This window comes from Aythya marila (assembly GCF_965140915.1).
Source record: "Aythya marila genome assembly, chromosome: 1".
NCBI lineage: Eukaryota > Metazoa > Chordata > Aves > Anseriformes > Anatidae > Aythya > Aythya marila.
In genome coordinates, this window is record NC_139042.1 from 95,170,660 (window position 1) to 95,185,166 (window position 14,507).

The 14,507-nt window shown below is 41.8% G+C and overlaps 2 protein-coding genes across 6 annotated transcripts in view; both read right to left on the reverse strand.

Moving 5' to 3' along the window:
- The window catches only part of MORC3 (MORC family CW-type zinc finger 3), a 29,663-nt gene extending 26,297 nt beyond the window's left edge, over positions 1-3,366 (reverse strand). The window contains exon 1 of one of the 2 annotated variants that reach the window (XM_082751832.1): positions 3,261-3,366. In XM_082751832.1, the coding sequence (XP_082607958.1) occupies positions 3,261-3,299 (39 nt within the window). In that variant the 5' untranslated portion in view covers positions 3,300-3,366. Of the gene's footprint in view, positions 1-1,721; positions 1,764-3,260 lie in introns of those variants that run through there. The other variant, XM_082751831.1, reaches the window with a different exon arrangement.
- Positions 3,367-6,128: 2,762 nt separating this feature from the next.
- The window catches only part of DOP1B (DOP1 leucine zipper like protein B), a 49,430-nt gene continuing 41,051 nt past the window's right edge, over positions 6,129-14,507 (reverse strand). For all 4 annotated transcript variants that reach the window (XM_082762502.1, XM_082762504.1, XM_082762503.1 and 1 more), the window contains exons 30-37: positions 13,896-14,042; positions 13,418-13,479; positions 12,370-12,498; positions 11,752-11,888; positions 11,348-11,403; positions 10,709-10,858; positions 10,101-10,230; positions 6,129-9,374 (exon numbers count right to left, since the gene is read on the reverse strand). In XM_082762502.1, coding sequence (XP_082618628.1) covers positions 9,114-9,374; positions 10,101-10,230; positions 10,709-10,858; positions 11,348-11,403; positions 11,752-11,888; positions 12,370-12,498; positions 13,418-13,479; positions 13,896-14,042 — 1,072 coding nt within the window. In that variant the 3' untranslated portion in view covers positions 6,129-9,113. The remainder of the gene's footprint in view (positions 9,375-10,100; positions 10,231-10,708; positions 10,859-11,347; positions 11,404-11,751; positions 11,889-12,369; positions 12,499-13,417; positions 13,480-13,895; positions 14,043-14,507) is intronic.

Consider the following 14,507-nt stretch of genomic DNA (forward strand, 5'->3'; position numbering starts at 1 on the left):
AGAGCGCAGAGCACGCTTTCAGACTGCAGCTTAACCCCTGTAGTTCTGCACCGAGCTAGGCTGCACATATGAGTGGGCTCTACATTCTTCAGTGTCATCTGTGTTTTAAAATCCCACTTCTATAAACTCCAGTAAACTGAACCAGCCCCAGTCACCGTGCTCCTTTCAAGTTCACACCAGATGCTTACAAACAATTCAGAATCTATCGAGATGACATCGAGCCAAGTACTGGGAGCCTCATGTGTACCATGGCACATGCTCCAGCACACCTTTCAGTTTCGTTCTGTACCACATCATGGGTCAGCAGATCTAAGGATCTGTTCTCTTCACTTCAACCTTTCACAGTGCTGGCAGCATTTGTTCCTTTCCTTTCTAAAATTATGATGATGATGATAACCAAAATACACCAGGGACAACTGGATTCCACACACTCCCCCTCAAACCCCAAATTCCTCCTTGTCAAAACATGATACTAACACAAAACAAACAAAAAAAATCAAACAAAACCACCCCCACACAGGTACACATTCAAATATTTAGCATCTGCTCAGCTCACTGCTGAAGTATTGCTTTGCTGCTAGCCAGCGAGAGACTCCTGTCATGCAGAAGGCAGACCGGGACCCCACAGTAACCGCTGGCACTGTAACCTCAGCAATATGGACTTGGAAAAAAGCCCTGACTGTAGTTTAAAAAGGTGTGAATTCAAAGTTGTGGCCCTCCCCTGGTCAAGTAATGCTGATGAAAGAAGGCGCATCGGCACCACTAAAACTGACCCTTACAGCCAAATGTCCTTTTTTCCACAGAGCAAAGTGGATGTGTGCCCAGCAAAAAATTCTCTTCAGGCAGTGAGTGCCTGCGTAATAGAGAGCTTCTCCATCCTTCACTTCACTGCTGCGTACCGGCGGCTGACGTTGAGAAGAATAGCATCATAAGGAAACCCCATCTCTTATAAACAAACACATGCCGATCTCCTGGGACACTGCTTCATTTGATAAGGCTTTGAAAAAGGCTGAGATGTGATACACGATGGTGGGAATGTGAACAGTTACGGGAAACTAGAAGACACGGATGTGGCCATGGGAACCATCAGAAACCAGCTCTTGGCTCTAAAGCTCCGCCAGCAAAAGGCGGGCGTCCCTCAGGGTAGTTAGTGGGAACATCTGCCTCCCAGCAGACAGCACCGCTTGCTAATGCAGGGCTGCAAAACACCAACACACGATGAAAACAGCTTTAAAAAAAATGGAGACAAGCACCGTAAGGCCATTAGCTCCCTAGCTTGCCTCAGAGCACATCCAGCTGGCTGCCAGCACAACCAAGGGAGAGCTCAGCGGGAATTACTGGAGCCCGTTTTGTCCCCAACACTTCATTTCATCAAATCGCTACTTTAATTAGCTTTGTGAATAATCGCATTTCCAACGAATACAGTCAGAAAGTTACTCCCCAGGTGAACACTCACTTTGGGCTATTTTAGTATGACCGCAGCTGAGGTGATCCAGCTGCGCTGAGCACTGGGCCCAATAGATTTTGTTAGCAAGTGGGTTTTGGTTGGCTGCTTCATTTTTTATCCTGAAAGCAAGTGCAGCAAAATCCCTCCAGAACATAGAGCTAAACCTCCACCTTCTTCACACTGAACGTACAGTTCACGTTATAAAAAGACTCAGCTGCACTAAGGAGTCCCCTGCATTTACGATGAGCAAATATTAAAGAACAAGGCAGCTTACCTTTGAAAATGACAGGCAGCTTTGGGAATTTTGGTGCTCCAAGAAAAATGCAACTATCCCATCTCTTAAAGAGTGTAAGTCATGCACAAATAATGTAACTACTGAACTGACTTGTATTTTAGAAGAACTTTGCAACTTTGGGGGGAGCAGCCCCACTACCATCCTCTTCCTCCCACTGTTCTTCCATCTAGTTGCTTCCTTCTTTCCTGCTACATGCCTTCCTCCTCCCTGCCAGTTATGCTAGCACGGTTGCATGATAACATAGCGAACCACATCATGGCACTGCTCCAAATTAAAACTAATTTTTTAAATCTTATTTTTAATCTGGATCACTTCCTGATCTGTCTCATCGCGCAACTGAGAAAAAAAAACACGTTACCAGAGCAACAGCAAGAGATAAATGCCAGGGTGGGAATGCACACCCAGGCCTGCCTGCACTACCTGTGCGGTTCATGCACGCTTCTGAAACCAATGAAAATGTTTTCGTGAAACCCAACGTATTTCTAAAGCACAGCTGCTGACAGAAGAGGTGGTGACTGTCAGTTTTGTGTCATTTTTTGCTGGGAAACAGTGCCCAACTGTATAAAAGGCTCTGTTAGGAACAAGCAAACCAGGAACGGTATCAGCTGCTTCATTTCTTTACTGAAAACTTAAGGAGAAATCACAGCTTTGACTGAAGACACACTGAATGTACGTTTAAAGTAATGACTACTGACAAAAAATAAGCAGAACCCTAAATATAACTCTGAAAGTTAATTATTGCACCAATTCTAGGGGAGATTCTGCAGAAATCTGCCAAAGTGAGATCAGTTTTAAACTGCAGCCTGGCCTGTATCACGTAGTTTTTGCAAGTACAGCTATTAATGCTGGTGCATTTTTCCCCTCCTGTAAGAAAGCTACCGAAACCACGGGACACCTCACGTTTCTCTTTTCCCAAAGCAGGAGAAGCCGAAGAGCTGGGCGAGCCCTTCCCTGCCCGAAGGCACCAGGCAGGCGGTGCAGTCCAAAACCCTGGCGACAACTCGAGGGCCAAACCGAAAGCGCGGCTGCAGGCAGGTGACATCTGCGGACAACCTCTGCCCAGCGCGGGGCAGCCACCGCCGGCTGCTGGCCCTGAGGGGACCCCCGGCTCACACCCCCCCCCCCCCAGCGCACGACCCCAGCCCAGATTCTCGGCCACGGCCCCGAACTGCCGCGGACCGGCGATGTTTACAATCCCCAGGGCAGCTCACAACACTCACAACACCCAACCCGAAAGCCACAAGCGCCCCGTTTCGCCCCGAGGCGCTGAGGAGCCTCGCCCCGGCCCCCCCTCCCCACAGGGCCCCGGCCCCCGCCGCCATCTCCTGGCCCCGGCCCGGTGGGGAGGGGGGGGGGGGGGGGCGCTTCTCTCGGCCTCCCCTCTCCCGTTCCCTTCCTCCCCTCCTCCGCCGCCCTCCCTCAGTGCTCCCCGGTTCCCCCTGGTTCCCCTCAGCCCCCCCCGGGCCGTGCAGAGCCGCTCGGAGGCGATCCGGAGCCCCCCGCCCGGGCGCCGCTCACCGCGCTGAGGCGGATGCCGCCCTGCGTCTTCGCCGCCATTTTGGGGGCCGCAGCCAGCGCCGGGCCGGGAGCGCGGGGGGGGGGAGGCGGCGGGGAGCGCCCAGCGCGCGCACTTCCGGCGGCTCCGAGCCCAGCCGCTCCCGGGCAGGGGCGGCCGTTGGGCCCCGCCCCGCGCCCCGCCTGAGGCACGGGGCAGGGCGGGGGCTCCTTCGCTTTTTTTTTTTCCTTTTTCTCCCTGTTTTTGGGCAGAGCTGCCGCAGACGTTTCGTGCCCTCGTTTCCCGACCAGCCCCAGCCGCCCCTGCCTGTGTGAAATGCCCGTTTCTGACACTGCCGCCCTTTTTCCTCCGAGTAAAAACAGCTAACTTCGTGAGGCTTTTCTGGCCCTAAGAGTTAAAAAAACACACGCCCACATGACCTAAAGACCCCTCCGAGTCAGCAAAATGTTACTAATAAAGGTGTGATTTATAGTAAAAGAAAGATGCTGCCTGAAGCTTCCATATCTATCAGATCCCCCTAAGTCTGGTAACCCAGGTGTTGCCTCTCCTTGGGGTGTTTTGCTGTGCTCCTTATCTACAGCCTAGGAAGGAACAAGTCCTAGAAAACCCCAAAGGTAAAGGCTGCAAGTGCAGAGTTCATAGCAGCAGAGGCTGCTGCTCCACACTCTCTCCTGCAGCTGTAGCATCGCATCGCATCTGTTCCGACCCGATCAGAAGTGTAATTCTGGTTAGCTGGTGAGCACACCCTCTAAAGGCATAATTGGGATGGAGTAATAGAGTTGTGACCTGCAACTGTTTGCTTTTGCCCAGCAGAACAAGCTCAGCTGCAAGCCCCAGCATGCACGATAAGGACCAAAAGTTTGATCAGATGGCTTTGATTGCCCTTGCTCACCGCAGCTGGTCTGTCAGATACACTTGCATAACAAAGATTGCACAGCTCCCTTCCCCCTTTTCCACTGGGTCGGGCCTGTGTTTGTCAAAGACAGCACTGAGGTCAAATTCCAGTGCCTTTATTTATGAAATAAGTCAGACAATTAAGAAAGACACTCAGCACGAGCCTCCCTGATTGAAGGTATAGCACCACCTGTATTCTATCAAGTGGCACACAGGTAACATCTGCAAAATGCAAGAGGACTAGAGGCCAGAATTCATACTTCACCTACTATTTACCCACAGAAAATTCCTCAGGTGTTTTATCAACATTACTCTGTTTCAGCTATTTGCAGGTATTTTGAGCAGGACATTGCTACTTACCTTGAGTCCAGACTACTAATTTTCTTCCTGGAGAACTTTAAATAACCGATTGTTTTACATGCTTTTATAGCTGGGAAGCTCCCCGGTGGCTATTGTAATCAAGCTGGGTGTTGCTCTCCAGCTCCCTTTGTCATCCTCCCAGGTTTTCATTCCATAATCTCAAATTTCTGCTGTTAGAAAGGTGCTATTATTGTGGTTGGAGAGAAAAACAAACACCCACCCACAGATATAGGTACACATCACAGGAGAAAAGGTTCAAAATAAAAGCCTGAGATACAGCAATTCATGGTGACTGAAACCTGACAGGCCACTCACCCTTAGCTGAGGAAAAGCCTTCAGAAGACCTTGAAATGCTTTCCCCTGCTTTCTCCAACAAAAGCCTATAATTCATGATTATTTTTTTTTAATTTTTGAGGTGGGGCCTAGCAAGCCTTCCCATAAACATGAAGGAGATTACTGGCAGCCCTGGGGTTGCAGTGAAAGCCCCTGCTCTGGGAGTTATCGTGGAAAACATACCTCAGGCTCCTCTACCTGGAAGTGCCGTCAGTTTTGAACAACCATTTTTTGCCATCAGCCTGCTCCTGCCTTGTTTGCAGGAGCAGAACCAAGAGACCTGGTCTGCTGGGCAGTCATGGCTGCCATTAGCTCCTGCTGAATTTTTGGAAACCAAGCATTGGGAGACAGCTATCGTTTAATAAGTGGGTAAGCTGCCCTGGGATAGTAATTGCAAAAGATGGAGGTGTGCCAAACCTAAATGACCAGCCCTGCTGATTTTTATTTGATTAAGCAGGTACTTAGGAGGCATTCAGTGCCTCAGTATTACTAAATCAGTCTACACTACAGCCTTCCTCAGCAAACATGCAACATACACTGGGTATTTAGAAAATCATTGCAGTAACTGAACATTAGTAGCTTTTCAGGTGCAAGATACATTGCTCTACCTTATGAAAGGTATGCAAAGACTCAGGAGAAAGTGAAATCTGAAAAGCAGCTTATACATCAAAGTCCTTGAAACCATACTTCTCTAGCCTTAGACCTTCTCAAGCTCATTTGTACAGAAGAGTTCTCTTCCTTTCAAATGAAGAGACAGTACCTTCAGGGCATTTAACCTGGACATACGAACACACAGAGCCTGAAACTCTGAAATCCATGGTGCACAGAGAACAAATGCACTCTGCAGCAGCAGCCCCTGACTCCCTGGGGAGAGGCACTTCCTCCGAACAGGCAGTCAGTGCCTGTCAGCCGCTTGGTCAGCAATCCTCTGATTCTGCAGCAGCAACTTCCTTCATCTGCTAGCTCCACTTGCTTCTTCAAGGTGCAGAAATCCTGGAAACTTGTCCCAGCAGCACAGGACTGGGATCCCAGGGTGGAAAGTTCAGGAATGTGAATGATGGGGACATCAGAGGGGCTTGTGATGAGAAGACTCAGGAGGTGGTGGTACAGTCCTTCCCTGAGGGGATGTGCATGGGCCAGCCCAGAGACACAGCTGTAGGGATCCAGACTAAGCCAACACGCACTGAGAGCGAATTCGAGAGCTTTTACAGAGTCAGAAAAAAAATAAAGATGGTCTGTGAGCAGTAAAGGTAGTCTTAAAATGAGGACTGCATTTGAAGAGGTATTTCAAAATAACATTTAATATTATTAGAAGAATTACATTCAAATGTAGTATTGAACACACTTAACCATTATTCAATGCTCTGTATTTAAAGGTCTGCTATTCTTTGGCAGTTATCTTGGCTGCACCAACTGTATTTTTCTTCCCTTCAGGAAAAGGAAACTCTTGTGAATATTTAAATACTTTTCCCCTCTATGTATCATGCACTGCTGCTATGCTAACCCAAAGCTGAAGTATCCAAGAGGGAAAGCTAAGCTTAGTTATTCTGAAAACAAGCAAAAACTACACAACACAGAAGAGGCATTTCCTCTCCAACTCCTGGTACTGAGTTTGAGGCTAAAGTTTTTCAGATGTATCCATGGTCAACTCAGACAGCTGTGGTGGTGGTACCAGTTTTAGAGTAATACAACCTCCTCCTTGCTGTGGATTTAACAGACGTAGTATTAAAATTAAAACGGCTACAGACAGCCCCATGTAGAAGAGGAATAAAGTTACACTGTTAGAGATAACTTGAACTGCAAGCTTCTGCCACCCAAGTAGGACTGTTTTAGTTAGAGCCCTTTCCTCCTTGCCCACACACAAGATCAGCTTATTTAGTAAGTTTTAAAATTCTTTTTCCTCTGATGAATTAGATTCTGCTTCAGTGAAATGCTTCTGCAAGCCAAATATCTGAGGCCATTTAAAGCAGCGATCTCCAGAACCACAGAACAAAGGCAAAAATACGCACAGAAGGCAAGAGAGAAGAAGCAGGTGGTATTTTTGTAGAAGGTAACATCATCTTAGAAGTCAGGGAGTTCTACACTCCTAGGTCACAGATTCTAGTTTTAATGCTCACCACCACAGCCTGGGCGGCAGGGCAGAGGAGTAACTGATGTTTGATCCCCTGCACGTCCCAAGTACAGGCAGCCAGAATGGGACATTCCCTTTCAAAGGGAAAGATGACAAAACCCTCCAAGTTACTGCTTCACCACCTTTAGTTAGCGAGGAAACTAAGTGAAGACACAGGTTTATAGCTTACAGGAGAACACAAAGCAAAAGGTTCAGCGGCAAAAAGTTGTCTTAGATTTTTAACAGCAGATTTGGCAGCAGATCATCAGAATTTTAAAAGAACTCCCTAAGTATGGAATGCAACCAACAGAAAGATGAAAGTAAAACTACCAAGTCATCCTGAGTATCAGCAATATTCTTTTTAAAAAAAATCACTATATTTATGAAAGTAATGAACAAAATTTAAAAAATATCTGCTCCAACTTTCAAGTGATACTTAAAAACAATTTTTTGCACTTGTGCTTATTCCAACAGCATTAGATTGTTAACAAATTACATGAAAACAAGTAATTCACATTCCTAGTCTACTGACTACACAATATTACACTCATCCATTACTTTCCTTACTGTAAAAATTCACAGAAACTAAGTTTAGCATAAGCCTGTTACAATGTTACCTTCATACAGCATTACAGTATTATCACAGTAAAGCACGTTCAGCATTTCATAGTTTTAGTTTATAATCCAAAGATGGACTCATACATCTGTAGGTAAAAAACACTGCAGAACAACATTCCATCTTTCTTGTGTGAGTTTTGCAAAAATCCCTGACCTCATGACCCAGTGACATTAACACATTCATTTGGCATGTCCCTTTTTTTTTTTTTTTAATAATAAAAAAAATAAAACAATAATGATGAAGTCCAACACCAAGTACATTTACCTCAGTTGTTCCAAATAAAACAAGAAGCACATACCAGTCTGCAGGCATATCTAACAAACCCATTTCTCTAGAAACAAAGGTGTTTAAATAAAAGAGCAGACAAAGCTTTTCACCACAAAAACTATGACAAACTTCCCTCTTAGACAAATCAGCATTGCAAATTCAGTCAGAAAAGCCACTAAATATGAAAATTCAGTGGAGTTCACCTTCTCACTGTTTGGTGACAGAATTAATCACCCTCTTCCACATCCTTGATGATGGAAGCAGTGCAGCACCAAAAGAAGCTGCAAAGGGAACAATACTGTAGTCATGGCACTGAGAATGACCTCCCTACCTCCGTTAACACCTAGGAACAGCCAAATACACCCGTTTGTATAAAAAGTGTCCTTTAAAAAATGATTTTTCTTTTCACTTTAATTAGGCTGTCAGTCTACAGCAATTTATATTTTTTACAGGATTATCTTCATTTAACTGCATTTCACAAGTCGCAAGGTGATCTTAGACGCTGAAAGAACAAAAGTTCTTTCACTTAAAAACTGAATTAGAATAGTCTTAATAAACAAATAAAAATCAAAAGCCCTCAAAGTAGTGCAAATTATAAAATGTTACTGCATAGGTTTGCCTTTTATGCATGTGTTTGCTTTTTATTTAGGAATCACTAATCCTGAAGAATGCTATTATAATACAAAGCTGAAATTACAAACATGGTAAGCTTGCAGTTACTTGCACAATGCAAAGGCTTATAAAATACACCTGCTTCAAATTTAAATTATTCGTTTAGAAGTTGGTAAGCGTTAGGACAAGTTAAAGAAACGCGTAATAGAAGGGGGCTTTAACATCATGAAATGGCTCTTCTGCAAACTGATTGTATGCTGACATGCAATATTAGTTTTTTCTCAAATTTACTTTCAGAACACAGTTCCAAAAGTAGTTTAACATACTTACTTGAGAAGTTGCTGGATAAATGGTACAGTTGCTACCTTCACCAACTCAAAAATATTCTTCCATTATTTACAATCTTTTTAATCCTTCACATTGAAAACAAGGAAAAGAAAACAGTAACTATGGTAAATTACCACTACACTGCACTTCCTCCTTCCCACCTCCCCAGAAACTGAAGAATCCCGCTTTTTAACACCAACTGGAAAGAAGTACACTGTAGAAAAGCAGGAAGAAATCCCAAATGTAGTTTCAAAACTGGTGAAAAGAAGAATTGCAATTTGTTTTTGCTTTTTTGCTATTTATCCACCACGAGCGAAGTGTCTGACATGCAGCTTAACTTTCCATGTTTTCAACGAAGTCACATTCAACGCTCTCTTCAAGCTGTTGCAAGATCTTTATGCCATTACTGCCAACATAGTCCACAGAGAGAGACGCAGAAGTATGTGAATGCTGGGATTCACTTCCATTCGTTGTAAATGCACAACACAGAGTCTTGAAGAAGGGCATAAGCTGGGTGATGCTTGATATAGTGCGGAAGGTCAAAAGAGGAAATTTGTGCCTCTTGGAAATTCCCTCATTAGTGTTGTTTTTTTCCTGCAAGTATGCAAACCAAGGTTTACCAACATTTCTGCACTGACACAATGTTCTACTAAATATGGCTTATTTGAAGCCTGTACTATATGCTTGTTTTTATACTGAGAGATCCACAGCCTACAGCTCTATCACAATACAAATTGTATAGATGGTATACTGAGTTATTTTTACGTTCAGGTTTGAGCTGCCTTTAAATGGAAGTCTTACATTTTCAGAATACTGCCAATCTAGACTAGACTTTAGAAGCCCCTATCAAACAGCTGCAGAATACAGAGTTAACTCTAATAAATACCAAGTGATGCCCCTCTTCCTTTTTTCTGTAAGTATCAATCCTAATGCTAAATTTTAGGATTAGGATTAATCCTAATCCTAAACATTAATGGTAATTTAAAATGCTATTATGGTAAACATTTTTATTTTTGCCAAAGAACAGCGTGCTGTTTTTATAAATACCAGTCCTGTCTGTCTGAGACAAATTGTTCAAACCCGTGGGCAGATTTAAGGGAACAAGGAAAATTGCCACTCCACACTCAAAAGAAATCTGACATCTTCAAGATCTATTTATGAAAGCAAGCAGATACATTTTTAAAAGCCCCAGGAATATTATTATAATATCTAAAAACCTCTTGCCTAACTTATAAGCTTACCACTTATTTAGAAAAGTACATTAACAGCCTCAAAAGAAAGAAAAAAAAAAAGGACTCAAGTAAAGCATTTTTTCTTTACCCTGTATTTCTTCTTTAGCAGATCCATGATTCTTACTATATGTGGTCTGCATTCTTGATGATTTTCTACAAAATGAGAAGTCACATCAGATGACTGTGTGTCCACCTCTGGGACGAATGCCCATTTGTACCTGAAACAAATGGAATACATTGGTAAGAAAACAGGTAGAACAATTCCATTTGAATCACATGTAGTTTAGCAGAGCACTGGTTTGTTCACAGAATGAGCTGTCATACGTATAATGTTATGCTATTACCAGAGCCAAACTTAATGAACAGGCAAGTTACTATCATGTCAGTACTTAAATGCAACCAGCTCCAAAAAAATCCCAAGCGTACGCAAAGGGAAAACAAAGAGCAATCTCTGTTTTTCTCTTCTCTACATTTTTCTGTGTGAGGGAATCTTCAAACGAAGCAAAATCCTCTTACACTGACAAGACCAAAGTGTTTTCCTAAATACCCCAAATTACTTTTATCCTTGCTTCAGTGTTTGCACTTGTAAAAAGAACAAATGAAAAAATTAACTCTAGAAAAAAATATATCTGAAATTACTTTAAAGGACAAGAACAGACATGACTTGCAGACCACTTAAGTAATTAGAAGACTTACATTTGAAACAACTGCATCCTGTCGGGTGGAAATGAAAGTGCTGTGTCCAAAAACTTACAAGCTGATAAGTACAAGGATAGCTCATTCTGCTGGATGTCAGGTCCACTGCCATCACCTGAGACTTTATGTTTGCTTATTTTGCTGTTGCTTCTGTGTTAGTTACAATTGAGAAATGCACAATTAAAACACAAATCCAACATTTTTCATTAAGCTAAAGGAAAACATCTACATTTACACAAATGTGCACGTGTACCTATGTGCAACAAAAGCCTTATTTTTTATCTGTATTAATACTGGGATTAATATAAGAAGAGGCTGTAAGCAGAGAACTGGTATCTAAAATATTCAGAAAAAAACGTCAAAATGTTAAAATATCCAAAACACTTACTTGGCATCTCTTCTAGTTTTGTATGCAACTATTAAGTACCATTCTTTGCATCTAGAACTATTTTAGCTGCTGGAAAAAAATCCTAAACTGATTCACTAGTGCCAGAAATACACAACTGCAATTACAAACACCCTGCTGTCTCTTTCCTATCCCTGAGGAAAAATTTTTAAAAAGTAGATACAGAACAAGCACAATTGCTAACAGCTTTAACGAGTTTCACAAGCTTTCATCAGGGAAATGGTAATTCTTACTTTGATGGTTCATCTTCCTCAGTTAAATCTTCTTCCAGTTGTAGGAATGTCTGAATCTTTAAAAAAAAAAAATAAGTTATGGGGATGCCAAAATGTTCATACAACTCAATCATTAAAAGATATGCTTCACATAGTAGTGTAAGTAATAAAAGGAATAGCAGGCTCTTGGTTTACTTTCATGACTTGAAATGAGTTAAGTCATGCAAGACACTACATTAGCAAAATAGCAACATCAGTCAAAAATGTATTTCCTAAGGACAAGGTTAATTATTTTCCCAAATCATCAAACTAATGTAGACCTCTGAAAACATTTCCTTTTTCAAACAATGGGTATATCTGAGAAGAAGAAAAAGACAAAATGCAAACAAAGACAAATTAGTTTCAAGTTACTACTTATTTCTTACCAATTCAGTCACCATAATTGGCCACAATGAGGTTAGATGTTGAGGAGAAATCCTTAACAAAAGAACTCTGAAGAAGAGAAACATCTGTGCAGCAACTAGTGAAGTCTGTCCAACCCGGAGGTTCTCAGACAGTCGTTCTGAAACAAACATTCAAAAAGTGAAGAAAAAAACAGTATTATTTTATTGAACACACATTGTTCCAGGAAATCAAAAATACAGAAGGTGACAAGGTAAAATTTTTGCTTTCAGTTTCAGTCCCTTGCACTCTAGTAACAAGTATGTCATTCAGAAGAAGTCTGAAAACAGAGGGGGTTTTTATATTGGACAAAATTATGTCAAAACTGACATTTGAGGGGAACAATAACCCAAGAGAAGTTGGTAGACTGCCACAAAATAATCCTGTTTCCATTTATATTTGTAGGCCAAAGGCTTTGGGTATGCAGATTCCTGTCTCTCTCTTAATGAGACTGTTTTTGGTAGAATTCAGAGATTCACCGTATTATGAATTTTGTTAAGAACTTTTTATAAAAAATGGAAGTATGACATTCCTTTCTTACACAATTTATATATGTATTACAGCTGAATAAAAAAGGCAGATGAAAAGACCACAAATTTTACCTTGTATTAAGGGAAGATAGAGATGATACTGATCAGTTTCTCCACTGAAGACAGCAAAAGCTTGCCGCTTTAACAACATTGCTTTTTGCTCAATACTTGGGTAGAGTTTTAAGGCGCTGCTCTGCATATCTAGAACATACAAGAATTACTTCTTATCTACCATATAAAAACTTCTTGTGATTTGGGATTAAAATAATTTCAGTGTCCTGAGATACTTTAAAAATATAAACTCTCTTTAGGTCTACAGATTGGAATAATATATTGGTGTTGATCCAGATCCACTCACACTAGTGGGAAAATTACATGAAGAAAACACCGCAGCTCAAATGAGGCTACCCAGTATTTTCAGGCCCTGTCTGTCCTAATATGCATGAATCTCCTTCTCTTTTCAGCCTCTGAAATCCAGAGAGGAGTGCTCTCAAGACGTACTGAGCAGAAACTGAGACAGTAAGTTAAAAAATATATATTATTTAAAATTAACAGTTTTGCATTGTAACCCTTCAACTACTCTCTTAAAAGGTCTGAAAAGGGACAAAAGCTGTTGCTTCTTTCAAAGCTTCAGGCAAATTCAAGGGGTCCTAAGTCACCTCTTCCCCAAGAACTTAATCTGCACTGTCCTCAAGCCTGAATTAGAGATCAAAGCATGTTGCTCAAAGGTTTGCTGCACAGGTGCACTGTATTCCTGCAGCACTATGCAGTACACAGATGCATGCAAAATTAGCCAAAGTCTCCTTGCTTTTCTAACAACTGCTACAGTCATACTTCAAGAACTTAAAATTATGGTCAAATGTGCTTGTAGGAGTTCAATATTAATGTTTGTTGAACAAAACTACTTATGGTATATTTTAAATGTTACCAAAATTCAGAGTCAATTTAGCAAACTTAGTCAGTTTAGTTTTTAGCAGAGAATAAAGTTGTTAACAATCAATTATGCAGCTGTAGCACTGTCTGCATTTTATCAGTACATTATTAAAAATACAACTAATAGCTGAAAAGCAAATACATTTCAAATTAATGTAGAAATAAGTCAAAAGTAGCTAGTACTTACTCATCAAGTCTTTAAACATAGTTTTCTCGTGTGTTAGAAGATGATCAATAATGGATCTCCAACTGTATAAGATATAGAAGGAATTAGACAACCAGAGAAAGCTCTGGTGTTGATTCACCTCAAAACATTTTGTCAAACATTTCATACCAGGAAACAGTTTCCAAAGTGTATTCAGAATGGAGTATCTTACGGATTTTAACACATACTACATTCTAGGTCCTTCTGCTCTATTATATGTGGTTCTCAAATCACTAAGGGGAGTTATCAGAATGAGACACATTTTTTCTTCTGCACAATAAAGAAATTTTAAGTGCTTATAATCCATTTAGTATAGTAAGTTGTTGAGTCCCATTTTTAACGTTACTCAATTCTGTAAGAATGCACTAAAGAGAATTTTCAATACTAGCCCGTAACCCTTTAAGCCTTCCTTTGCAAATCATAGAATAGAGTCTTGGAGCGCTACAGTCTCACGTCTTACTGGTTGCATGAAGTGTCCATTTGGAAAAAAGCTGGATCCATATACAGCTCGAGAACTTCTTTTTTCCAGGCTCGCTTGGTGTAGGCATATCCACTCAATGAACCAAGCAACTGAGAACCAGCACGAAAACTAGGAATGTTGTAGGTACTGGGGGAACAGAACAATAATAATAAATATCAATCTTTAAAAAGTTAAATTTATGTACTCAGAAAACTAACTGGGATCCCCAGAACTTCTAACCAGATTATCTCAGTAACAGGTAGGCTATGTCTGCATTAGCTCATAACTCAGAGCAGTAGGAGATCAGTTGATCAAAACAGTTTATACAGAAGCTCCTCACTTTTCCAGTGTTCCTTGTCTAGGGAGACGGTTTTGGATTAGACATATCACAGCACTGCCTGTCTCCACTACAGGTGTGGTTCAAAACTTCCCCAAAATTAAGTTTCCAAACTGGTCAAGAGGCTCAGTAAGGCACAACAGTGAAGGTGTAATGGGCCCAAGTGTAAACTGGTAGGAGCACGGAGAAGGGACCCTCCATGAACTGATGCTTGTCCTCTGGCACCTTTATTCTGCAGAGGACACATACACTAAAGACCTTCCTGGAAATCTTGG